This window comes from Dromiciops gliroides, chromosome 3 (assembly GCF_019393635.1).
Source record: "Dromiciops gliroides isolate mDroGli1 chromosome 3, mDroGli1.pri, whole genome shotgun sequence".
NCBI lineage: Eukaryota > Metazoa > Chordata > Mammalia > Microbiotheria > Microbiotheriidae > Dromiciops > Dromiciops gliroides.
In genome coordinates, this window is record NC_057863.1 from 417,318,012 (window position 1) to 417,345,924 (window position 27,913).

The 27,913-nt window shown below is 37.6% G+C and overlaps 1 protein-coding gene across 8 annotated transcripts in view; it reads right to left on the minus strand.

Moving 5' to 3' along the window:
• Positions 1 to 1,194: 1,194 nt before the first annotated feature.
• The window catches only part of MYO1B (myosin IB), a 228,775-nt gene continuing 202,056 nt past the window's right edge, over positions 1,195 to 27,913 (minus strand). For all 8 annotated transcript variants that reach the window (XM_043994426.1, XM_043994423.1, XM_043994429.1 and 5 more), the window contains 7 exons: positions 24,709 to 24,783; positions 21,291 to 21,425; positions 17,501 to 17,607; positions 10,936 to 11,068; positions 9,638 to 9,790; positions 7,810 to 7,937; positions 1,195 to 3,339 (listed from right to left, as the gene is read on the minus strand). In XM_043994426.1, coding sequence (XP_043850361.1) covers positions 3,216 to 3,339; positions 7,810 to 7,937; positions 9,638 to 9,790; positions 10,936 to 11,068; positions 17,501 to 17,607; positions 21,291 to 21,425; positions 24,709 to 24,783 — 855 coding nt within the window. In that variant the 3' untranslated portion in view covers positions 1,195 to 3,215. The remainder of the gene's footprint in view (positions 3,340 to 7,809; positions 7,938 to 9,637; positions 9,791 to 10,935; positions 11,069 to 17,500; positions 17,608 to 21,290; positions 21,426 to 24,708; positions 24,784 to 27,913) is intronic.

Sequence of the window (27,913 nt, forward strand, 5' to 3'; positions counted from 1 at the left end):
TGTTAAAAACAAAACAAAAAGATTATATGAATGTATGTAGCATAAAAAATTGTATGTGGTATGATATGCATTTCATGATGCGAATTTTAAATATCTCCTTGACTACTAGTAGATGTTTCAATTACATTTCTGGCTATGGTGCCCAACAAGCCCAGACTCCACACATGTACAGGACTCAAACTGGAGTTAATTCATACCCCTGGGCATGTAAGTCTACCTCTCTGCCTTCCAGGATGCCATTCTAATATAGAGCAAAACTCCTATGTTCCCAGAAGGTTCTTTGCTTCTCTCTGGTTAACAGAACATGGCAGAGCATGGTCACTTATGGTTAATCCCAGCAGGTAGCTGCTGGTACCTGACCTTTGTTAACTCTCAACTACCCCCTGCTCCATTTTCCCACAGGAATGGAAACCTCTTTTTAAAATAGATTTTGAGCAACTGAGTGAGTCAAGTCCCCAGGCTTAGGAAAGAATGACCGCTCATAGGGGAAATCATTTTCATGGTCAGGGCAGATTCCACAGAAGTTCTGGAGCCTGCTCATTGCAGCACATCTCAGATAGGTGTAAGTCTCTATGCTTGGCCACTATAAGCAGAAGAGTTCTTAACTATTTTTAAGGCCTTGTTCTGAACAAGAAATAGAGGTTTATAATATAAAGAGTAGTTCATCTTTAAAAACAAAACAACAACAACAAAAACACCATGTTCATTGTGTTGACTAATCTGACTCTATAGTTTCTCTCTTTATTCTCAGTTCTGGTAGACTAGCAATGCTCCTTCTCCAAGCTTGTAAACCCATCCTGGGGACCACTTCCAGGAAGGGGATGATCTGGCTAATTTAAGAGGCAGGCAAGCCTTAATTTAAGATAGGCCACAAAAATTCTTATTCTTTTTACATGCTGAAAATGATAAAATGATTGCTTCAGGGGAATTTAAAATTGGACTCAAATGCCTATTAACTATTAAAACAAAACAAAACAAAAAAAACTTGTATCCATCTTCTTGCTAAATCTGTGACTTCCTCAATCAGAGCGCCCAGAAGGCAATCAACTCCCACTCAATGTTAAAGATACTATATCTACCCCTGCAAACTTAGCCTGAGGACTCAAAGAAGAGACCAAGGGAGAGCTTTCCTGAGAAAGATGAACAGCTTATTTTCACCCAGTAAAGTCAAACATCACCATCCTGAGAGTTCTATGATTTAAAAAAAAGTGACCAAAAACTATGTGAGCCTTTATTGATAAGAATCTTTCATTCATTCTACCACATTTGAAGCAAATGACACATCTCTATGGAAGAAAAATGATTATTGAAAATTCTTCTAGTTAGTAAAAAAAGGTCATATAAAAACATTCCACAAAACATTTGAGACTAAGTATTTCAACTGAAGGAGCTGAACACGGTATATTTCATAAAGTTTTAGCAACACTATCATAGGGTATGTATGTAAAAAAAAATATATATATATGTGTTTGTATGTATGTCTGTGTATATATTCATATGTGTGTATATCACACAAACACACATATATGGCAACAATAGCCTTAACTGTTTGAAAGTATAAGAAATGACTTGAAAATAATGAGGTATTTAGTTGTTGGTTCTGAATTTAAATAAACCAATAAAAACTCGAATACTCCTGTCATCTTGGCCTTTTAGACCTATATTTCCACTCCATAATTCAGAGATCATCACTTAACCCACCACTGAAGGAATTTTGATATATCTGACTGAAAAAAAATGCTTTTCCATATATCAACAAATAAAAATGACTTCAAAAAACTCTTCATGTGAATAGTTCTTTCCATCTAGAAATGAAAAAGAAAACTAATATTTTCAACAAACATTTCTGATTTATAAAGATAAGTGGGAAATCAGTTACACTGAAAACATAAAGTAAACTTTGTGAAGGATTTTTTCGTGTGTATGCGCGCACACATTACATCAAGCACAAAACATAAAGAAGACAGTTTGAAATACAAAGCATGATTACAACATAGGAAAAAAAGCACCGAATTAGAATAATTTTATTATTTAACAATACTAATTTATATACATCATCTCCCCAAATGAAGAAACTCTTTAATTCCAAGTGTAGTTTCCAAATTGAGAACTTTAGTGTAAATTTGAAGAAAAAAAAATCCTACAATTAATAACACAAACCCACTTTAATCCCTGCATAAAATATGCACACTGTACCAATCACCTCTCATACACAAAAGTGTATTATAAATAACTTTCAAAAAAAAAGGTCTTGAATGCTTTATTGCACATTGTAAGTACATATGCCAATATCTGAAAAGTATCTCTCACCCTTCACTTAACTAGCCATTTAAACAGCCACCTGATTTTTGGTGATAATAGCACTTTTGCAGGCATTAGCATTATGTAGACTCATCTAATGTTAACTGAAAAACAAAGGAATATGCATCAGAGAAAAATATATCTTCACTGCACTGCTTTGGAAAATGAGAGGAAATCTACTGTCACTTCTTTTAAAATAAGAATATGACACTTTCTACAACTTAAGCCATTACAAATAATCTGAATAAAATTCAAAAATCCTTTCTAAACACCAGATTTTCTTCTTCAAATAGAAACCAGATGCATAGCTTTCTTTGCAGTCTGTCTTACATTCCTTCTGCCTCATGGAAATAGTCCTTCTTGCACTATGTTCTATTAATGATCAGATTACGCAGATCTTAATAATAATGCTGTTTACTATGAACAGTTATCGTCTTCTTGTCAACATTCCCAGTCTAACAGTTAGCTAACTCTTAGCACTAGTGAAAATGCCTGAAGGCAATGTGTTGGGGGGAAAAAGTCCAAGTAAGGTTTCATTATCCTTTATGGTAGGACCTTTTAAGTCAGGTTTCTATGCTAACACGTTAATCTTTTATCAGTCACAAGTCAATTTACAGAATGTACTACTGGCTGGTGAACGACTAAAATAGAGAGTACAAGCATTGTTAGTTTCTAAAATCCTGTCGCTGGACAGAGTTTGCATTTAAGGGGTTAAAACTACTCCAGTAAGAAAAGATTTAAAGGTTGATTAGTCAAAATATTTTGCCAAGGGTCTCTAACACTATTAGCCACTGGCAATCCCCAAGTGGACAACTCTGCCTCCCCCCACCCAAATCCTCCCACAATAAAACCCTAAAATTGCACTATGACAAAGAAACGAGTCCATGAGAGACCAAGAGTGGAACTGACTGCAGTTAAGGTACAGCCACTTCGAGGAGACGGTTGTTTTTTCGCTTGCAGGTTGGGACACTACCATTTTTTTGGTTGCCCTGTATAAACTTGACACACACTTTGTCCTGCCTGAATTGAACCAGGAACCTACAAGAGATTAAAAAACAAACTGGTAAGTAAAGCATGCAAGCAGAAAATACAGAGTATGCTAAATAATGATTTAACAACAAACACCCTGGCCACAACACTAGATAAAGTATTTTCTCTTATGTCATTAGCACTCCATCCTCCACCAGTATTACTTGACAATATTACATTATCATCAACTTTATCTCTAATGAAAATGATGCATATTAACTTATTTCATATTTATGATCACCATCAGAGGTCAGAAAGTCATGGAATGATCAGTCTCACTTTCTGAGGTGGAAAAGCTAAACATACAAAATATATTGTGTTTCCTCTGTGGGTTTTTTTTAAATTTTGTACACATATTTTATACTTAATTAATCAAAAATAGGGAAAGTTGGCATTTAATAAATGTTTAGTGACTGATTCATAGGCACAATAAAATATATATAATATATATATATAATATATAAATATATAAAATATATATATATATAAAGAGGCCGCTAGATGGCACAATGGATAGAGCACCAGGCATGAAGTCAGGAAAAAACCTGAGTTCAAATCTGACCTTAGACACCTATTAGCTATATGACCCTGGACAAGTCACTTCACCCTGTTTACCTCAGTTTCCTCATCTGCCAAATGAGCTGGAGAAAGAAATGGTAAACCAGTCCAGTATCTTTCCAGAAAACCCAAATGGGGTTCCCAAAGAGCTGGACACGGCTGAAAGGACTGAATAACTGTGATTTCATTTAGTAGGTAATTGCTAGTGAGATGCCTCAGGAAGATAAAGATTAAATGATTCCCAGAGGTTGCACAGCTAGTTATCAGAGGTAGGTTCATTGGATCATTGATTCAGAGCTAGAAAGAAATACAGGGCCATCTATTGTGATCCGTTCATTTTGCTGATGAAGAAACTGAGGCCAGTGATGATAGTTTTAGGTCACCTGCAACTAGTAAGTGGCACAGCCGAGATCTTATGAATCCAAATCATATATTTCTACCACTAGATCCTGATGAGCCCCAACCAAATTCTGTAACCTAGCGCTTCTGGACTCCAAGTCCTGCACTCTGTACACTATGCTAGACAGCCTACAGGCACAAGTCAGAGTTAAATTTGATGGGATCTCCTATATGTTTCTCATGAACCAGTTGTAGAAATTTTACTGGTATAAGTACATAGAAAATAAATTGACACAGCCACTGAGAAACACATAGCAACAAAGAAGATGTAAACAGTTCCGTTATTTTTAAGTAAAGTCTCAGTTTCAAAGGCTGGACAACCCAATTCTTTCAGACATTACATAGTAGGATGAAATTTGATATGCTGGGCTTTGGCTCAGCCTTAATTTAAAAATACACCACTTCCTGTGGCTTTGAATGGGTTGGATATTTTGAAGCCAAGAGTGTAAGAAGAAGGAAGGATTTTATTCTCACATACTGTTCTGTACTACTCTTCCTGAAAGTGGTGGCAGGGTGGAAGTGGGGACCCAAAGAGTTTTGAAAGTTTATCTAAAATACTGAAAGCAGTTAATTGACATCACAGACATCAATACATTTTCATTCTTTTTTTTGTTTTTTGTTTTGTGAGGCAATTGGGGTTAAGTGACTTGCCCAGGGTCTCATAGCTAGTAAGTGTTAAGTGTCTGAGGTCGGATTTGAACTCAGGTTCTCCTGAATTCAGGGCTGGTGCTCTATCCACTGCACCACCTAGCTGCCCCTACATTTTCATTCTTAAGGAATACTTTCAGGGAAATTTCAGCTTAAGTCTAGGTTAGCTGGACTAAAATGAACCCCAAGATCTCTTTGTGAGGTTCTATGAATTATAGAGGTGGCAACTACTTTTTCCCAATGTGTTTTCGGCACAAAACCCCTTAAGAAGAATGTAGTAGTAGGGGCAGCTAGGTAGCGCAGTGGATAGAGCACTGGCCCTGGATTCAGGACTACCCGAGTTCAAATCCGGCCTCAGACACTTAACACTTACTAGCTGTGTGACCCTGGGCAAGTCACTTAACCCCAATTGCCTCACTAAAAAAAAAAAAAAAAGAGTGTAGTAATTCTGACAAGCTATATCACCAATTTATGGAGTTCCCCAGGTACCACTCCAAAAGGTTCTCTCAGAATATTAATGCTGTGAATTGTATGTTTCCAGTAAATATATGGGGCAGTTAGGTGGTGTAGTAGAGCACTGAACTGGGAACCAGAAAGTCTCATTGTCCTGAGTTCAAATCCGGCCTTGGACACTTCCTAGCCATGTGACCCTGAACAAGCAACTTAATTGTTTGCCTCAGTTTCCTCATTTGTAAAATGAGCTAAAAGAAATGGCAAACCACTCTAGTACCTTTGCCAAGAAAACCCCAGAAAGGGTCACAGAGTCAGACAAGGTTGAAATGACTGAACAGTAAAATATATACAGACCCATTGTTTGAATTAGTAACGTCTACAAAAATGTAGATTTTCATGCAAAATTCATTAATCCTTAAAATCACTCATACTTGGGGCTTACAATAAACTTATTCCAAGGATCACCATATCCTCCACAGATTAGATGGAAAAGAAATGTCCTATATACGTCACTTCTGTAAGCGCAAGAGAAATGCAGGTAGCTGGAGAAGTTGGGTATTTGCCTGTTTTAACTATCTGTAGCCTTCCCTTGTCTCATCCAATTTCTAGTTATAGACAACACTGTAATAAGAGGTGGACTCGCCTTCTGCCATTCTCCCTGTAATTTGCCAAATCCGTTGCTCAATACTGGTTACAGAAATTAGTGGTGTTGGAAATAACTACTTCTACTTCCAAAAAAGATACTGAGTCCAAACCTAAAAGTGTCTGTCTAAAGACAAATGGTAAAGTGGAAATGAATCCATTTGGAACTGAAAAAAATACAATGCTGTTCTGGGATGCTTGTTCCACTGGCGGCTTTTTGGCAATTTGGGGGGGGGGGGAGAAGGCGCGCAATGAGGGTTAAATGAGTTGCCCAGGGTCACACAGCTAGTAAGTGTCAAGTGTCTGAGGTCGGATTTGAACTCAGGTCTTCCTGAATCCAGGGCTGGTGCTTTATCCACTGCTCCACCTAGCCGCCCCATAAATGCCTTATTATTATTACTATGAAGATGATACTCAGTCCTATTCTAGGCTCTGATGTGGACATGGATGGATTTATACCTTCCTCCAACTTTAATTTTCTTTCACATTTGATAGAGGTTCATAGTGTACAGAAGATTGTACTCAGCCCTTGGAGGAAGAGGTGATCTCAAAGATGATGATGATGCCAGCTAACATGAACACAATGCTTTAAGGTTGGCTCATCTTTTTTTTTTAATTTAAATTTAATTTAAAAAATTTTTTGCTTTAAGGTTTGCAAGGCACTTCACATACAAGATCATCTCTTTTGATTCTAGCACAATCCCATTTTACAGATGAAGACATGAAGATTGAAAAGACTGAAAATGATTTGCCTGGGGGGGTCAAATGGCTAGTTCTCAAGACAGGATATAAACTCAGGTGCGACTGACTCCTAAGTCTTACACTCTATCCACTTTACTTCTGAGCAGTGTCTGAACATATTAGAAGAAATGGTCCCTGTTCTAAATACACCTAGGTCTATGCAGAAAGTTCAGTTGGACGTTATTGAGGTAGCCAGAGTCTCATCCCTCCAGCTCTCAAACTGCACATTTACCTCCTGGCCTACACCAGCTCCAGTAGAGCTAAAATGTAAAGATGGAGACTCTCAATGAAAGAAAGTCTGAATTAAGCTCCCTATGTATTCTGTAATAAGGACAGGAAAGAGAAGGACATTATTTTAGAAAGATTTCCGGCAAAGGCCAGAACACAAAGGGTTCTCTGGTCAGCTCTTAGCTAAGCTGAAAAAATAAATTAACCAGAACTTATTAAACCTTGAGCCCTGTGGCTAATTTAGATTTAATTGCTGCTGGGAAGAGTATGTACCATGCACCTGTGTCCATGCACAAATGTATGCACAATAAACCACTTGCTGAATCAAGGAAAAATTAAAATAGGGATTGGCACCTGTTATTTCATTAGCATAAGGTAATTCTTCAATGAGGAAAATTCCCCTACCAAGGCAAGCTGGCATTTTCTCTACAACCAATAGTCTTAGAGAACAGCCTAGAGGCACTGAGAGGTTAAGTGTTCAGGGTGACACAAAATTAAAACTGTAAATCCCAAAACTTTTTAAAACACATCCACATACTTAACAAATAGGGATCTTCTGACATTTCAACATTGTTCCCATAAGGAAAGAAACTTTCAAATGAATCCAAAAGTGATGCTCACTGTTTTATTCCCCAGTTCTGCCTGAAGATGAGTACTGATAATATTTCATTCCAAAGTTTTAAAATATTACTCATTCAAACTGATATAACCATTAGCAATCCAAGGGGGAAAAAAACATTTCGGAAGAAGGATAATGGTTGGAAGTCTTCACTGACATAGAAGAAACAAAGGAAGTTCATCTAAACATACTCATCTGAAATTTCAATGTTGAGCTTCTGCTTGGTTTGGCTGAGAGTGGTCCGATAGAGCTTGGTGGCCATTTCGATCAGGTGGTCACTGCTGAAGAGAAAATCCCCTTTACTAGCTGCTCCTGAGCCCTAGGAGAGAATGAAGGAGAGTTTTTAGAAAATGCACAATGAGAGGAAGCTGGCAAAGAGATGTGGCAGAGGTGAGTCTAAGGGTAACTGGGTTCACTTTGGAACTGAACACAATTTTAAGATAATTGCCATGAGAATCACAAATGAACATTAATGACAAAGAATATGTTTTCAGGCTGATGATGATGATAACATCTATATAGTATTTACTGTGTGCCAGGCACACAATAATTAACTCATTTGATCCTCAGAACAAATCTGGGAGGGAAGTGCTATTATTATCACCATTTTACACATGAGGAAACAAAGGCAAATAGAGGTGTAGTGACTTGCCCAGGGTCACACAGTTAAATTCTTTGTGACTAGATTTCAACTGGGGTCTTCCTGACTCTAGGCCCAGGACTCTAACCAATGCAGCACCTAGTTGAGTGGGACAGAGAGTCTGTTATATTGAGTCAATGTCATTATTATTTACTGGATAAAAAATAAAGATACTGCACCTAGCGATGGAGTCCTTACTCATTTTTGTGTCACGCATCCCTTTGGAAGTATAGTGAGACCTACAGGTCCTTTTCTCAGAATAATGTTTAAAATGCATAAAATTTGGGATTACAAAGGAAGCCAATTACAGTGAGATGAAGATGTAATTTTTTTTTCCCATCCAAGTTCAGGGACTCTAAAATTTGGAGGTGTCTGTGGTACCCAGGTTAAGAACCCCTGACTTAAAAGATAAAAGACACAGAATTCTAGCACCTAGGTGGCACAGTGAATAGAGCTCTGGACCTAAAGTCAGGAAGACGTGAGTTCAAATTCAACCTCAGACACTTACTAGCTATATGAGTCTGGGCAAGTCGTTTATTTGCCTCAATTTCCTTGTCTGTCAAACGAACTATAGAAGGAAATGGAAAACTACTTTTTTTCTTGCCAAGGAAACCCCAAAATGGAGTCATGAAGAGTTGGACACAAGTGAAACAAATGAACAACAGGCGCTTAGGAACTGTTTTTTTTCACCCCTTGGGAGCAGACTTAGGCCTCAGACACTTATATTTACAAAACCAGCATTTCTTCCAAGTTGTTCAAAGTCCTAGACTGAGTTTACCTAGCATTCTCCCAACTGCCCTCCAAAGAACTCAGAAGGAATCACTCTATTTGCAAAAGGGGGAGGCTGGGATAGAAAAAGAATTCTGAGCTAAGATTACATGGGGTAAGATTCAGGGGCATTACTAGTTCTTGAATTCACATTCTTAAAGGTCCAGGGGATGATGTAGTAGTCAGTCATAAGACTCAAAACAGAGCATAACTGAAAAACTGTGATCACCATAAGGTTTTTCTTTCTTCAATGCCCCCTTCTTCACATGTCTAACATTTGCTGATTGTGTGCTGACAAGGAAGAAAAGGATGTGTGTATCACACTACTTGTATCCACTCACTGTACATACACATATGAGAAAAAGTTATTCAATAAGGGAATGGTTAAGGGAACATATCATCAAACAGGATTAAAGTTGAGGAGTCACTTAATGACTGGAAAAGTCCACGTCTGAGCTGTACAAGCTGGTTTCCATTCATCCAAAATGAGTAATTCGATAATGGCCAGATTCAGCATAAACCTCAAATTATACAATGGACCATATATGGAAATCAGATCTTCCTACTTTTAAACAATCAGCTTTACAGCAGAAAACTCACTTCAAACTTACCTCTTTTAGGTGGACAGCAAAGAAGCCATCGTTTTGTGAGCTCATAGACACTTTTGTAACATCACCCAGAGGGACTTCAGACTTGATATTTCCAGACTTTTGATCAGCAAGAAGCAGATTATTATTTGTGAGGAGGAAAATCCTGGATGCACACTGAAGGAAAAAAAAAAAGGCAAGAAGAAAGATCAAGATGTAAATAATGAAGGATTTGTAATAATAACGGATTGGCAACAACTACCTACCCATTAAAAACCATGAGCAACATAGCTATTTCCAGAACATAATTTGATTTGATTCCATAATATATTATTCTGCACACAGGCATGTAAATCTAATGAGCATGCTACACTGCATGAGAGGCAACATGATATATTAGAAAAACCAATCGGGGCAGCTAGGTGGCGCAGTGGATAGAGCACTGGCCCTGGATTCAGGAGGACCTGAGTTCAAATCCGGCCTCAGACACTTAACACTGACTAGCTGTGTGACCCTGGGCAAGTCACTTAGCCCCAAATGCCCAGCAAAAACCAAACAAAAAAATGAATGCAGAATCAGAGAACTGGGTGGTAGCCTCAGCTCTACCACTAGCTAGCTTGGGCTACTGATTGCAATTCCCTAGGACTGAGTTTTCTTACTCGTAGAAAAAAGGACTTGTACTAAGTGAACTTGAAGGGTTCCCAAAGCTTTAAAATTCTATCTCGTGTCAAAATTTTCTCAGCTCTATCACATTGTCTAATCTGATGCCATGAAGAATTATGGTCAATTCAGAGGAGGTGGGAGATTCATTTGTGACATACCTAGTCAAAACTTAATGGCCCCTCACACGCCGACCATAATTCTTCCTGACAAAGAGTAATACTAAGCTGTAAAATTTTTTTTTTTGGGGGGGGGGAGCAGGGGCGGGGCAATGGGGGTTAAGTGACTTGCCCAGGGTCACACAGCTAGTAAGTGTGAGGCCAGATTTGAAGTCAGGTACTCCTGAATCCAGGGCCGGTGCTTTATCCACTGCGCCACCTAGCTGCCCCTAAGCTGTAAATCTTAAAAAGGCAGAGTTCCAACTGTTCTACTGTAACCCTGATGAAAAGGAGGGGGATAGAGGAGGGAAGGGTTCGCCCTAAATCATACTGGTTCCAAATCCCACAGCTCCCTCCCCGATACCACACTGTATCATCCTTCACAGTGACCCTAATGACGGCCCAAGCAAAAGCATAAGTAATTCATTAATATTTGGGAAACTATGTCAAAGGATTCTGTTTGATTCACACTTTTAGGTAAATCTTCACTGTTAGCATTTTTACCTTCCCATTAGCTCGGTTAATTTTGTTCACGACTTCAGCAATGATGATTTTTTCTTCAATGGCATCTTTGAGTTTCTTATACTTGGGGTCCTTACTAATCTCCAAGTAAGCCCCTTGGAATGGTTGGCCGACACTACAACAATAAAAAAAGGAAACAAAATCCTCTATTTTGTGAATGGTTTTAAATGGACGTCACACTGTTACAAAACGGTCAGATTCAATCTGGAACTGAAACCTAATACTCCTAGAGGAATAGTGTGCCACCTTCATAAAAATGCAGACATTTAAATTTTCATATATTACAGTGTTTTATCACTTGCACCTGGTCCTGAAGCCCAGTTAGAAATGCATATTAGTTCTATTCACATCTATTTTTTTATGTTGCCATAACATTTGCTGGCAATATCAGTGGCTTTATCCTATACCTCATGAAGCACTCAACTTTGGAAATCACCTAAGGAACATAACAGAATAGGTACAAGACACTGCATGAAATAAAGGGTCACTCCTTGTTGTCAGCTCAAATGAAAGCCTTCCCTGCAGCTGTCCCCAAAGCCTTTATTAGCTGTTGTTCACAATGGGTAGTGATGGAAGAAAGGGTACAGATAATTACCACCGCCTGACACAATGAAAAACTTTAATGTTCAGTCTCCAAGAAGAAGGGAACTCAATAGGTGTTTCTGGGCACAGGAGTAAAATACATTTTAGAATAACTCCATGCAGAACAACTAATATAGGAGGAGATGACATGCCTTTCCCCACTCCAGATATTTTAAATAAGGATCTGAATCGGAAATACATGAGAAAACTGCAGTTCTATCCTCCTGGGACACATTCAGCCACTTTCACAGAACAAAATAGAAAGGGACACATGCTGCCAAAAGAAAAATGTCAGTCATTTTGTTTTACCTAACACATTATCTACCTCTTAACAATTCTAATAAGGTGTAATCATTTATATATGATAAAATTATAGATCCAGAGTTGGAAGGGATCCAGGAGGACATCCAGGCCAACCATGTCATTCTACAGAGAAGGAAACTGAGGCCCAGGGAGGTTAAATAACTTGTTCAATGTGACAAGTAGGAAGGCCCAAAGGCAGAATTTGAACTCTAATCAGGGGCAGATCTTTTGATCCTTTCCATGTTCTTTCCACTGTTCTAAAGTTGACCCTCAGACATGAGCTTCTTTATGAAAACCAAGGGCCCATAGTTGCTGGCAGGGCACTAGAAGCCTTGATCTGAGCTGAAGAGTTCTTGAAATTGCAAATAAAATTCTCCATGCTTGAGAACCGGTTAGGAGACTTGAGGAAGAAAATTCTCTACAGATAGTCATGAAAAACTCAGTTCCCCAAGAGTTGCAGTACCAGTAAAAAGTTTCGGGAACTAGTACAGTATTCTATTCCTGTCGGTATTATAGACCAATAACCCTAGCACCAACCAAATGGCCAAGGAAAAAGGCTTAGATTGTTCTTCTTGTTTTTTAAACTTGAGGGGCAATTCAAAAGTCAAACCCCAAACTGTGTAACGATTGGAATAACGCCACCTGCTGGATACTTACTGTAGAGGAGTTCTGCCCATGAAGGGAAGGTCTTTGAGGGCAAGACCAGGAGTCAGGAAGTGACGCGGGCTAGTGGGAGGAGGAAGGAAGAGACTGGCGCTCAGTCTCGCTCTTTTTCCTCTGGACTCTGGCGGAGAGCGGAGCTAGAAATGTGCTCTCCCTTTAATAGATAGGAATCTAGGCCTTTCTCTCTCTCTTTACCAAATTCTTATTCTCCTTAATAAATGCTTAAAAGTCTAACTCTTGCTAAAGCTTATAATTTATTGGCGACCACTCATTAGATATTTTAGACAGACTAGCTAGAATTTTAACCCTTAACAGATGGCTGACCACGAAGAGGAAAGCTAACCCTCAGTCTTCTTCTGATCTGCTGGTTGGGTAAGAAATTTCCCCTCCCTCTCCCTTTAACTGCTAAGTACTGGTGTACTGGCTGTGTTTTTCCTTTGAATTTTTTCGAATGGACCTTTTAAACTCCCTAATTATCCTATTTTTGATTTTGGTCTGTTTAACCAGACAAATGGGAGATAAGATCATGTTAATGCTTTGTTTTTGTGGATTTTCTATTTTTCTTTTTCTTTTTGTTAAAAGAGCCAGCAACTTACTCACACAAGGAAATATCTCTCCCTCTCCCAACCATGCTTTTTCAGAGAAACCTGAAGAGATTCCCGCAGCTTTTCCCAGTTCTAACACTAATTGTTGCTCTAATTTTGCATGCCTGGAGGCAATGACCCACCCTCTAGAAGCTTTTAATCCCCTAGCACCTGGAGGCAAAGTGGGGGAAGAGGAATCCAGGCCTGAGTTCAAAATCAAGTCTGATTCAAATTGCTCTGGTCCCTCCCCTCCTCTCCAGACCCCACCCTCTACTCCTCCTATGGCCAAGCCCATTGCTTCCCCTGCCTGGGAAGTCCAGAGATCTGATGCGCATGCTCAACTTTTTCTACCTGCATTTGCAGCTTCAGGCTCAGCCCTTCCCCGGCCTGGCTGTGCTTTTGAGACAATCTTAGAAAACTCTTTAAATTCCAGATATGCTTGTTTTGTTCATAATTTTGCTAACCTGCTTTTGTCTTTAATTAGTAATCTTATAAAGCATTTGTATGGTGAAAAGACTGACAGACAATATAAAGGGGTTAAAGAAGAAAAACTTAAACTGAATAAGAATGACAACCATCAACATAGTTCAAGACTCTGCTTCTTTTGCCATGGAAGGGTATATATTTTAGAGAAATGTAGAAGTAAGCAGCAAGGTATTGATACGAGTGTTGGGGATTTTAGATATCGGAATCAAAAGTGTTCTGAATTCACTCAGAGTATTAATGTCAGTTCAGAGGTTACATAGGATTTCTATGCTATTATATATACATTTTGAAATTAATGGTATGGGTTTATTTTCATAGAGATTTTCATGCTTTTGAGATTGTGTCTTATACTTAGTTTTTAAAACAAGGAGAATATTTGTAAAAGCTTTTTATAGTCATGTGATCAAGTTTATATTTTATAATACTCTTATTGATATTAAGTTCATATTCATTTAGATTTCCTTAGTTTGAATTTCACTGTCTTTTATTGTTCCATTTGTATTTTCTTCTATTCATTTGTCTATCTAATTTTGAAACATGGCAAGATGGTTTTGATTTCATAATACAATGTTAATTCTAGGAGTATTGTGCTCCCATATTCTGAGTTGTTTGTTTTTGTTATTTTTTCTCAACTGATTATTTGATCAAACTCTTTAAAGCATTTCCCTGGCAAATTGGTTGCCATGGCAAGTGTAAATTGATTCTAGAAGTATTATTTTTGATAAGCATATTCCAAAAAAAAAAAAAAAAAAAGAGGGGAACATTTGTAAAAGTTTTCTTTTTTCAAAAAAAAAAAAGTTCTTTGAGATTCTGTTGTGCTTTAACTTGTATTTAAGTATGTTCTGATTTTTCACAAAAGTAATTGTATACTAAGTAAAAAAAAAGGGTATTATTTGAAATTGTTGCATAATTATATATTATATTTTGAGTCAAGATGTATTCACATTTTTTGCAATCATTTATTATCCTCAATTTTAAATCCATATGAGACTTGGATTATGGGAACTTATCATTTAAGACAATTAATTGCCTTTATTCTGAGTTATCAGATGCCAGTTGGCCAAGATGCCATCCAATCACAAGAGGAATACATGCAAGAGCAGACACTGAACTGTCACATGAGGGGAGACATGCATGAAGTCAAGGTATGGCCGAGGGAACGGCTTTTGACAAATGTTGAGGTTGGATTCTCTTGGTTTAATATTTTATTCTCTTTTTCCCCACAATATTGTACAGATGGCTGGAAGTATTCATCCCACCCATCTCACTTCTACACCTGGCTTCTATGCTCCCTCCTATATGCCTGATGCCATGGACATCTCAATCCCATGCATCTGATTAAGTCTGACTCAGTTTCTTCCAATATGTTTGGTGGCATGGACATATATTCCATCCACCTATTTTAAGCCTGGCATACTGTATGGGCAGTACATATCGCTCAAGTGTGGGAATGCTCATATCCCATCATTTCTCTGTTCTTTTATGGTAACCCCCATAATTATCTCAGGTGTCATGATAAATACAGTGTTGAATTTGGCCTTGACACCTGTTACCAATTATATTAGATTTTTTAATTTCTCATAATGGCATGAGGATAATTAGGCAGATGATGCAAAAAGTGATGAAACAAAGATAAAAAATTATTTTTAATAATTAATATCGCAGCAATTGTCTTCTCAATTACCCTCCATAAGGGGGGGACTATAGTAATATTATAACTTTAAAGAATGGTTCAATTTTTGTTTTATTATATGTTTCATGTGTAACAACTAAGATTCTGAATTCCCTTAGACATGTTTTTGAGAACTTTCATTGTTTGATTTGATTATTGACAAAGCTATTTTAAAGTTGTGTTAAGCTCAATTTTGTAGGAAATTTTCCTGGCTGATTACCAGCATCCACACATCAACCCCTGAAAAGACTTCCATTCCACGACTACACCTAGAGGACATCTGAGAAAAGACTTTCAGAGACTTTAAATGAACAGTTTTGATTTGTTCTTTTTGTTGGTTTTTTTCTCTTTCTGTTATAATATACACCATCTGTAACATGTATTCTCTGCAGAGGCCCTCCCTTTGCAAGACTAATGTCAAAGCGTCGGTTCATGAGGACAAAAAAAAAATCGCCCCTCTGGACAAAACTTTCCTCTCTTCCTTTTCTATATTGTTGTTCACATATTATTAGTTAGCAATAGTTATCATATTGTTTTTACTGTTCCGTCAAGGAAACATTTTGTTTCTTGAGGAACAACAGGGGGGACTGTAACGATTGGAATAACGCCACCTGCTGGATACTTACTGTAGAGGAGTTCTGCCCATGAAGGGAAGGTCTTTGAGGGCAAGACCAGGAGTCAGGAAGTGACGCGGGCTAGTGGGAGGAGGAAGGAAGAGACTGGCGCTCAGTCTCGCTCTTTTTCCTCTGGACTCTGGCGGAGAGCGGAGCTAGAAATGTGCTCTCCCTTTAATAGATAGGAATCTAGGCCTTTCTCTCTCTCTTTACCAAATTCTTATTCTCCTTAATAAATGCTTAAAAGTCTAACTCTTGCTAAAGCTTATAATTTATTGGCGACCACTCATTAGATATTTTAGACAGACTAGCTAGAATTTTAACCCTTAACAACTGTTTAAATTAATCTAAATGCTATATAAATTCTGCTATTAGTATCCTTAGCATTATTTGATTCTAAATAACTACCTTCAGGAAAACTTCATCAAAAAAACTTATCAATTTCCAAAACACATTTTGTTAACAAAAACTTAGTTTCCAACTTAACTTACAAGCCAGCTATTCTTTATCATTATTTTGGCCGTCTTTATTGCTCATTGGAAGAGGAATAATATTTCAAACAAACTGATCCATGCAAACCTTCACAAAACATAGGGCAATATATTTTCATTTTCAGGTGCTCTTTTTGGAGCAAATGATAAAATTGCCATAAAACATATTTTAAGACTGTACAAGCTACTTTTTTGCAATATATTGCAATGTAGATTATGCAGAAGAAAAAAATAACCATTGGGAGAGATGGTTAGAAAAATAGGGCAAGGCATCCAATAGTAGAAGAATGGCTTCCCTTTCTGCACCTGCAATTAGCAATTTGTTCCTTATTTATGAGAGCTGTGGGCCTATTACACAGGGAATCAGCTAGCTGTACATCAATTAACCAATGCACAATGAGTTAGGAGAACTAAAGGGCACCATTTATGGGGGCTAAGCAACCCTCAAAAAGCTCCAAACTGATTCCCTCTTCTAATTTCATCATGTAAGTGCAGTTCTGACCAATTTTGTGGCTATTTTAAAGCAAGACAATTTGAACAATAATTACTATAAAACAGCCAATGGAAATTTTATTTATTCTCTGGGAATTATGAAGAGTGCCTCATAATCCAACAGAAAGTATTCAATCTCGATGCTGAATAGTTCATAATAGGGGCAGCTAGGTGGCGCAGTGGATGGAGCACCGGCCCTGGAGTCAGGAGGACCTGAGTTCAAATCCGGCCTCAGACACTTAACACTTACTAGCTGTGTGACCCTGAGCAAGTCACTTAACCCCAATTGCCTCACCAAAAATAAATAAATGAATGAATGAATGAATAAATAAATAAATAAACAGATAAATGAATGTTCATAATAATTAGGAGTTTTAAAAGATGGGTCCTACCTAATTATTTCATAAAGTGTTGAGCACGTTACCAATGATTTAGAAGAAAAACATTCAGTACTATTTCACTACTGTACTGACTGATGTACACAAATACATATGTATGTAATAAACATTCTTATTTCCATGGTTACCAAAAACAATTCAAGACGTAAGGAAATAATTATTTGCCACAGAACTAAAATACCCCTGAAATTATTGCCTCCACATCTATTTGTCAAACCTTTTAAATTAATTCTTTTTGTGCGTAAAACAGAAACTACAGTACCTGGATGGGTATAACGCCTTCTTGTCTTTGAAGAGTTCACTGGCTTCCAGTTTCTCTTCATAGATAAGCTTCCGCTGATCTGTGAATTGGTCTCTGTACTTTTTACACTGCAAGGTATCACATGAAAGAGAAAACCAGACATGATGTTTTCTTGCTGGATTATGGATCACATTTAAATAGCACGGTGAGGGCATTTGAACAATAACAACCGCAGAGATAAACGACAATGGAGTTTTGCTTTTAAGACCAATGCAACAATGGCAATAGGCACAGTGATCGAGTGAGAGAGGGTGAGTGTTAAGAGTCAGGGAGACTTCAAGTCATTGTCTAAAACTATAGTCATCCAACAGTTGCAGCAATGGTGAAGAACAGTCGGAATCAGGAAGATCTCAGGTCTTTTTCTAAAGCTATAAGTTGCCCAACAGTTGCAAATTTGCATTGGTAAAGGGAGTTTTCTCACTGGGAGTTCCCTTTGTTGTTGTTCAGTCGTTTCAGTCTTGTCCAACTCTCCATGACCCCATTTGGGGTCTTCCTTGCAAAGATACTGGAGTCATTTATCATTTCCTTCTCCAGTTCATTTGACAGATGAAGAAACTGAAGCCAACAGAGCTAAGTGACCTACTCAGGGTCACAGAGCTAGTAAGTGTCTGAGGCCAGATTTGAACTCAGGAAGATGAGTCTTCTTGCCTCTAGACCCCATGCTCTATCTGCTGTACCACCTAGCTATTTTAGGGAGTTTCCTACAGAGAAGAAATTAGAGCTATTGTTTTCCCCTCTTCCCTGAAAAAAATTCTTAGTCTCTTGGAAAAAAAAAAAAGTAATAAAGTATAATATTCCCCCCCATCATTATACTTTTTTTTTCTTCTGTACTATAGACAAAGTCCTTTCTCCAGGAATGGTTCTAAGAGCACCATATCCCCATTCTCAGGCTCAGTTCATTCTAGTCATTAGCAATCTCTTATCTTTCATCAATAAGGTGGGGTTGAAGCTATATGCAGACACTAGACATGGTTGGGAGCTGAGCCAGGAACCCTGGGGACGCATAAGGAAGACTTCTTAAATTTTAAGGTATATCTGTGAGACAGATGCCATCATACACTTTCTAAAGAAAGAAACTAACATTAGCTTGATGGGTCTTCTTCCTAAGTTCATATGTGTAGCTAGGGGAGGAATTGGGAAGAAAACTCAAAAAGTCTGATTTTTGTTTGTTAACATGCTGTTCTAATCCCATCTATTCAGTTACTATCATTGCAATAATAATAATTCACATATAGAAATTTATAATTTATGAAATGTTTTGGCCACTCAGGTAGATCTGGAATCCAATCTCAAATGAGACACACACTAACTTTGTGATTCCTTAAACTTCCAGTGGACTTGATGATATCTAAGATCACAATCCAAGAAGAAGGCAACATGAGTAGAGGATATGAAGGGACCATTGAGATTAGCTAGTGAGACCTCCCTTTTACAGATAAATAAACTGAGGCATCACAGTTTAATGGATATACCCAAGGCTGGGATATGTTGTTAAATATTTAACACCCAGATCTCTGAAAGAAAGAAAAAAGTTTGAATAATGGTTTTAAAGTTAGTCTGTACTATTAATATTTTCTCCATCTCTTTTTAAGTCTAGACAATCAATAAAACAATAAATCGTGTTGATTTTAGTCTGCCCATTTCTGAGGTGTAAATGCTCACACTGAGAATTTAATGGCTAGCTATATAGAGATTATATGGCGCAGTGGATAGAACACTAAACCTGGAATCTGGAAGACTCATCTTCATGAGTTTACATCAGGTCTTGGACACTTACTAGTAGTGGGACCCTAGAAAAGTCACTTAACCCCGTTTTGCCTCAGTCTCCACATTTGTAAAATGAACTGGAGAGGGAAATGGAAAACCACTTCAGTATCTTCACCAAGAAAACCCCAAATGGGGTCACAAAGAGTCAGACATGACTGAAGTGAGTCCACCACAACAACAACAACAGCAAAACTCTTATATAAATGCAGGGTTCAGCAAATCATGCATTTCTCACACATGCTACCTATACAAGGCTTCTTTTCAAGCACACATTCAGGTTCCTTAATATTCACTCCCCATATCTCACCTTACCTAAAAGGACCTTTCTTACAAGAAACACTTTAGTTACACATCATGTTGTCAAATAAAATGCAGATTTGAAAAGAGGTAATGTGGAAAGAAACCTAGGTTTGGAATCCTTGGGCATAGGTTAAAATCTTAGTCTGCTGCTTCCTATCTGTGAGAGTAAACTTGGGCAAGCATCAGTTTCCTTAATCTACGAAATGAGGGGGGAGACCGGATAGCTTCTGAGATGCCCGCAAGCTCGACATCTACCTTCCAAGCCCAAGATTATATAAAAATAGGCTTTTTGGATTAACTTCCTCCATTGGGAGGAAATTTACATAAACGCGAGGGACTTCAAAGTCTTGTTGCCTTTCTACGGCAGAGGTTTATAAATCCTATGATGTGACTTATTAAATCTGAAAATCTGAAATGTGTCTTTGATGCCAATGGCCCTCCATGATCTGATTCTGCTCTAATTCGCTGGCTTTGAGGCTCATATCAGTCCTTCCCCCAGGCATGTTCTTTGAAACAACTGCATTTGCTGAAAGCAAGTGGAACAGAGAAACTCCATCCATAATGTAGAATTCAATTCCTTGGCTAAAAATAGCTAAGGAAAAAAAAGGGAGGGAGGCAGGTTATGGTGAATGTGTAAAAAATTGTCTAATGCATGCACTGCTTCGTGCTATTGGAATGCGGACAGAACTCATCAATTTCTAAACTCCGTTCTGCGTGTACAGAGTGAAATTGGGGGGAGGGAGAAGTTCAGTACCCTTGACCTCACTGGCTTGGGAAACCTCCAGTGTGGAAGATGACTACACCAATACTTATCTATAACCCATCTCCTGAGAGAGGTGCCTGAGGCACTTGCCCATGGGCATGTACTTCTTCATATGTAAGAGGAAGAAATGGAAGGTGGCTTCTTGACTCTAAGACACTCCATTTACTACCAATAACCCTAATTCCTTGCAGAAAGAAATTTTAAGAAATTTAAGGAATTTTAATTGTGAAGACTGCATAGGAAGCTTTAAAAGGCAGAGAAAGGAAAAAGTAACTCTCGTGTCAGCACCAGGTAGATTTTTGTCATCTCCACGATAACATCTAAAACAAACTGTACATGATTCTTCATCCAATTTTTCCAGGTGTGCAGAATATTAACAGGCATGAAGACAATTAAACTGAAACCACCCCCGTGCCCCAGGGCAGGGGAGGAGAGAGAGGGCATTTCTAATTAACAAGCAGCAGGAGCCCTTACAATACCTTTTCCTCACCATGAGCTGTAGCTAATATGTGGCTCCACCGTAGCTGCTTGACTGCTGCTATGAGGTGTGTCAGTGAAGGATCATTTATTAAATACTTCTGCACAATTGGGCACTGTGCTAAGGTGCTTGGGATACAAAGAAAGGTGGAAGCACTGACCCTGCCCTCAAGGAGCTCACAGTCTAAGAAGGAAGATGACAGGTGTAAATAAGTATGTATATATAAGACACATACAGGGTAAATGGGAGAAATTCTCAGAGAGGAGACACTAGGGTTGGGAGCAAGGGGTAGGTTATCATAGCAAGTCAAATATAAAGGACAAAAGGAAAGTCCTGGGACTATTCTCTGCAATTCTGGAAGGAATATTTCTTAAAAATATACTTTTAATATAAACTTAACAGAAAGTCAAATTCCCTGAAAGGGGCAGCATATGGCATCCTACCCTCCACAAATGGAAAATCCTTTTTAGTTCCTTGTGAGTAGAATCCAAGAAGAGGTAAGGTCTTGCTGGCCAATTTTTGTCTATCGGGGATAAAGAAGGCATCTTATTTTTCATTTCCAAGAAGTACTTTTGCACCTGTGTTAAGTTTAAGATGAGAAGATTAGATCATTCGCATTAACCACGGAAATGCAATTTCATATATAAAACACAAGCCAAATCTCTCTAATAGCTTAGATTTTGTTTGCTATCCTTCTGACTGAAATTCTTTAAGCCCTCCTTTAAACTTTTCTGAATAGGCATTTTAAGCAGTCTTTACCAATTGATTGAGGAACAACAGGGAAAGAAATGGAACCCCAGGCTATTTCTTGGTGATGAAGTGATGAGAGCACTGGACCTGGAGTATGGAACACCTGAGTTCAAATCCAGCCTCTGATACTCACTGGTTCTATGATCTTGCACAAAAGATGCCACTGTTTGCCTCAGTTTCCTCAACTGTAAAATTAAGGATAATAACAGCATCTACCCTTCAGGGAGGTTGTGAGAATCAAATGAGATGTTTGTAAAGTGCTCAATTAGTATAGTGTGTGACACAGAGTAGATGATATATAAAGGTTTATTCCCTTCCCTTCCTCTTTCCCCTTCTATATAGCCACAGAGACCCCTCCTTTTCACTTGCTTCACATCCTTAGTTTTGTCTTCCAACCCTCATCCTTTAGCTCACTAAGTTCTGTTGGCTACAGTTAGTTTGTTTTATATTTATCCTGTATTTATTTATACATATGCATGTCTTTCCTGATATAACATATAGCTCCTTGAAAGCAGGGACTATCTGTTTTCTGTCTTTATATTACCAGGGTCTAGTCCAATGGTCAGTCAACAAGCATTTAAGTCCTTACTATCTTCCAGGTACTACCCAAGATCTATCAATACAAAGAAACGCAAAAACATGCTCCAGAGGAAGGAGCTCACAGCCTAATAGGGGAGAAAACATGGAAATAACTAGGAGAATACAAGATATATACAAGAGTAGATGGGAGATAAACTCAGAAGGGAAGGCACCAGCTACTGGAGAGACCCTGGAAATCTTCCTACAGAAAATAGGATTTGCAAGGAATCTGGAAGAAAGTCAGGGCTCAAAGGTTAGGTGGGAGATGAGGCAGCGGGGATGGCCAAGACAAAGGTTCAGAGACAAGAGATGGAGTGTTGTGTGTGAGAAACCATATAGCTGTACTATCCAGTAGACAATGAGGAGTAAAGTGTCAGAAGACTAGAAATGTGTATGGTTGTTTTTTTTTTCTTTTAATATATTTTCACACATTTTGTTTTTATACTTAAGGAAAAGAAAGTACATATGGATAGAAATCCTGCTTCCACAGAGGTCTAGAACACAAGAGAACCTGCTCCATTTGCACTTTGTGTCAGAGACCTTCCATGACAATGGTAAACACTTTGGGTGAGTATCTGTCTACTTCATGCCTCATTTCATATTGATGACAAGAGGATGGCTGAACAATGTTATCTCGGTCCCTGCATCTACTAAAGAATATTTACATGATCTTAACATTTACATGGGACACAACACATTGGAACAGTCTTTAAGGCTGCATTTCTCTCTCATCCAAATGTTTTTTTGGAATCCACCAATGATAAACACAGCTGTAGCTCATTATCTACATTTTGTAGTCCACCCTGTGACTAAAGTGGGTGATCATGGCTCAAGAATTCATCATGAAGTGGCTAATCTGCTGGTGGTAAATCTCTCCATAATCTTGGTAGGCTGGTATTCAGACCAGAGACAGAGGCCCTTAGAAGACTTTAAATCAGCAAATCATGTCCTACCTCTTCCTCTTATGATTAAAGTTCTGCCACTAGAAGTTTTCTCTACAGATCCACAAGTTTAGCATTTACACAGCTCTCTTTGTGCTTCCTCAGGGAGACAACACTCTCAGAGCTGGAGAGGACAGACCTCAGGGCCCATCTAGTCTAATCTGTATCTGAAAAAGTGCCCTCTATAATATAGTCTACCAAGGAGTCACCTAGCCTTTGCTTACAGACCTCCATTATAAAAGAACCTACTAATTTATCAAAGAACTCATTCCGTTTTTAGATAGTTCTAATTATTAGGAAATTTATCCTTACATCAAGCCTAAATACACCTCCCTGCAACTTTCCTTCATTTCTCACAGTTCTGACATCTGGGGCCAAGCAGAAAAGGCATAATGGATCTGCCGTATGTATAGCCTCAAATGCCTAAAGGTAGCTATGTGTCTGTCCCCCTACCCTGTGCCAAGTCTTTTCTTCTTGAGTCTAATATCCCCAATCCCTTCAACTGATTCTCATGTGCCATGATCTTAAGGCCTAGCTGCCCTCTTCTGGGCACTGTCAGGTTTATCAAGGACTTTCCCAAATGGCTATCTAACAGACCAGAAGAGAGCCCAGCAGCCCTATCATCTCCTAGTCTCACAGACTATGCATCTCTTAATAAAGTCCAAGACTGATTAGCTTTTATCTTTGTCATAACAAACAGCAGAAACACTGAAGGGAGGAAATAAGCATTTATATAGTACCTACTATGTACCAGGCTGACATGCTAAGAAATTGTCATTGTTATCTCATTTGATCCTCACAACCCCACTGTGGGGTAGGTGCTATTATTATCCTATCCCCATTTTACCGTTGAGGAAAATGAGGCAGACAGAGGTTAGGTGACTTGCCCAGGGTCACACAGCTCTATTAAGGTGAGATTTAAACTCAGGTCTTCCTCACTCCAGGTACATACTGAGCATATATTTCAACAAAACTCCCAAACCTTTGTCAGATGGAACTGCTGTTTCTAGCATGTTCTTCTCCCTCATTTTGTACTTGTGAAATTGTTTTTTTCAAAAATTAAATATAAAACCTTAAATTTAATTTCACTAAATCAAGTGTGAGCTAACTAAAGTTTTAGCCTAAGATCTCCTGACTTTTTTTAAAAAAAATTTATTTATTTTTTTAAAAATTTATTTCTATTTTTATCTTCTGAATTCTGATTGACATCCAATGTTAGGTACCTCCCATAGCTTTTTGTGACCTGCAAATTTTATAAGCAAACCACCAGCGCCTTTCTCCAAGTTATTGTTGAAAGTATTAAACAGAGCAAGAGCATATTTGTGAGGCACTCTACTAGAGACCCCCTTCTTGGATGACATCAAATTATTAATGACTTTCTCATTTAACCATTCCTGAATCTATCTAATTGTACTATAGTCTGGCCAGAAGAGTATCATTAAAAACTAGTATAACTAAAGTTGGAACTTACTAATATACTTTGTGCTCTCCCAAACAACCCTGTGATCCTCTCATTTTATGGTTAATATTGTTTATCATGATATGGTACTCTTAATAAGACAAAGACAAAGTACAAATGGTATGAACTTACGATTCTCTGAAGTGTAAATTCATAAATTTTCTTGCCAGCATTGGCTCGGAAGAATTTCCGGTATTCTCTTCGTACCTTAAGAGAAAAGGTTAGGATGATTAAATAGATTAATTTCTGGCATTTGTTCATAAAAGGTAGTATTTTTCTAGTAGAGAACAATATTGGGAAAGGGTGAACTTATAGACATGCTTTCCAGAAGTAACCAAAATAATTCAAGCATACTAAAAAAGTGGTAATTAGGTAAGAAAAAAGGGGGGAGGGTAAGAGTTAGAAAAGATGCCAAGAGGCCATACTTGATTTTTTTCAATAGTTCTGGTGGTGGTGTTTTTTTTAAAGACCCTGAATAACTTTGTAAGAGTTCAGTGTTTTAAAAGTAAACCCTTAAAATTAAATATATATGACTAATGTGGATATATGTTTAACGTGATTGTACATATATAACCTAAAAAAAATCAAATGTATATATTTCAGAAAAAATACACAAGATAATGCTTTAATATAACTATTCTCTAAAAGAAAAATGAATGGAAAAAAAAAAGAAAAATGAATGCCAGAAAACTACTCAGAAGAGATTAAATAAGAATGTTAAAATTCTAATACATATATAAGTGAAAAGATAATCAGGACTTCAGTAATCCAGATAGTTCTACCTAAAACCAAATTTTGACAAAAATGAATATAAATGTTTTAAAATACATACAAATAAATAGTGCTTAAAGTTATGCTATCATTAAATGCTATGCAAGAAGTTAAATTATCTAATCAAAAGGAAAAGATTTTGCTTCAAACAGTCATCATATTAAAATGAATCCAAGAATCAAGATTTAGCTATCAAAATTTTGACTTATTTAAAAATAATTAAATGGACAGTTTCCTTTGTCTTTTTTTTCTTAATAAAACACAGTAAATTTTACAAGTGCAAAGTTTCATCCTCTATCCAAGAGCCAAATATACTTTCCTCTGCATTTTACAGTAATCTATTGCTTTTCTTTAGATCTTAAGAGATCAATGACCATTATTTCTCCTGAGTAATAGAGTTACCAAATTAATAGAAAATTTCAACCTCCATTCAGTAATCATCTTTGGCCACAAGAAAAATGGAATAAAAATGACAAACTTTAAAATCTAAAAGTTATTTATGAATAGATATCTTCACTATAGTACAGTTTGTACAAATGGACAAGGCACATCTTAGAAAGAGGAGAACTCCATTATAACACAGGCTCATTGGTACCTCATGGTAGATCATACTATATGGAAAACATTATCCTTAAAATTGGAGGGGGGGGGTTGCGGGGTACAGAGAACAAGCCTGTAAAATCCCATTAGAATATGGATAGCCTGAAAAATGGGAGTTAGATCTACAATTTGAACCAATTTGTGAAATTCAGTAAATTCTGATTTGTCCACTGTGATAAGATATAAAGGGGCTTCTGATGTACTTCGAAATTATTTCCAAATGGTACTAATTAAAGTAGCAAATCAATCCATGGAATGAAAATACCACCCTCAGGTTCTTTATAACTTACTCTGGATAAAATTCTTGAACTTGAAATATTAAGCTCATATCACTGAAATAATAAGAATTTTTTTGGGGGGGCAGGGGGGAGCCAGGGCAATGAGTGTTAAGTGACTTGCCCAGTGTCACACAGCTAGTAAGTGTCAAGTGTCTGAAGCCAGATTTGAACTAAGGTCCTCCTCAGGGCTGGTACTTTATCCACTGCGCCACCTAGCTGCCCCTTAATAATTATTTTTAAATGGGAAAAGTCATTTATTTTGATAGCTGTTATTTCTAATATTTCCAAAATCCCAGGTGAAAAATGAATTAAACTACACAGATGAAGCAAACGAATCACATAATAGTGACTAGCTAGGTATGATTATACCTAACCACCATCTCAACTTAATGTGATTTATTTCTTATTTTGAAAATCATTGATTACCCAGCAAGAAAATATGCAAATTATAACATGTAGATAAGATGAGAAAAAAAGAAAAGGATTACTAAATTAACAAAAAATAAAATGACCACACAGTACATTTCCTGAGTATTTGAGAGGTGACATTTGTCAAAATTTTTCTTTTCTTTCTTTCTTAAGGACACAGTGTATCTACAATGAGAACACTGGGCTGTTTGTTAAGGCATTTTTGTCAATGCTCCTTAGCTAACTTCTCTATTTTTAAATTTCAGATAAATTAATTGAAATGGCAATCTGCTAAAAATCTTATGTACAGAATTAGTAATCCGAATCAGATTCTTCACAGCAGAGATTTAGAACTCCTATGGTTATTCAAATTAAAAAACTTGTGGATTTTATAAAGAATGCTTAAGTCCTATTTTCATAATTAATTTTCTCTTTCTTGAACAAGGCTAAAAGTAAATTGCAACATACTTCACTTTGCTGACAAGGTATAGTTGTCAAAATACTGATAGAAAGATGAAAGTAAAAACAACCTAACCACATCAGAGAGGGCAAAAATAGGTTGCTTTAGTCAATGACTATGTGCACCCACATCTCTTTAATGTATCTGGAGCCTCATCAATGTGGGTATTCCGTCCAGGGATGAAGAATGAAACCCATTCATGCCAGCACAATGTACAGCTCCTCTCTATTTCCTTCTGTAATTCTCCCCAAGTAGAGTCTGCCCAATGTGTTAGAGGATTTTCATCTTAAAGCTTTTTAACACCGTGTGGACATCAATGGAGCATACTCACTCTTGCTCCACAATAATAATGGCTAGCATTTATGTAGATAGCCCTATAAGGTTTCTAAATATTACCTCACTTGATCCTCCCAACAATCCTAGGAGGTAGGTGTTATTATCATTCCCATTTTCCAGATCAAGAAATTGAGGCGAGAATTTAAGTGATTTGCCCAAGTCACACAACCAGGAAGTGTCAGGTCAAACAAAAACTCGGGTCTTCCTGATTCTAGGTCCTATAAACATCTGGTTACCTGCCTCATAATAGGTTTTTTTTCATTCAATAACATCTCTTATAAAGTTATTTATGGCATTTTTAACATACAATATTTTGCTAGTATTTTGACAAGGCCTAATCAACACCTGCCATGTCTGTCTTCATGTCCTGATGGGCAATTCTCCATTCTTAATTATTGGGAGACTCTGGTATGTCATGATTTGTGTTTATGCAGAATTACTAGAAGAATACTGTTGTTAAAAAGAAAGGCCGCTGGCTCTAGGA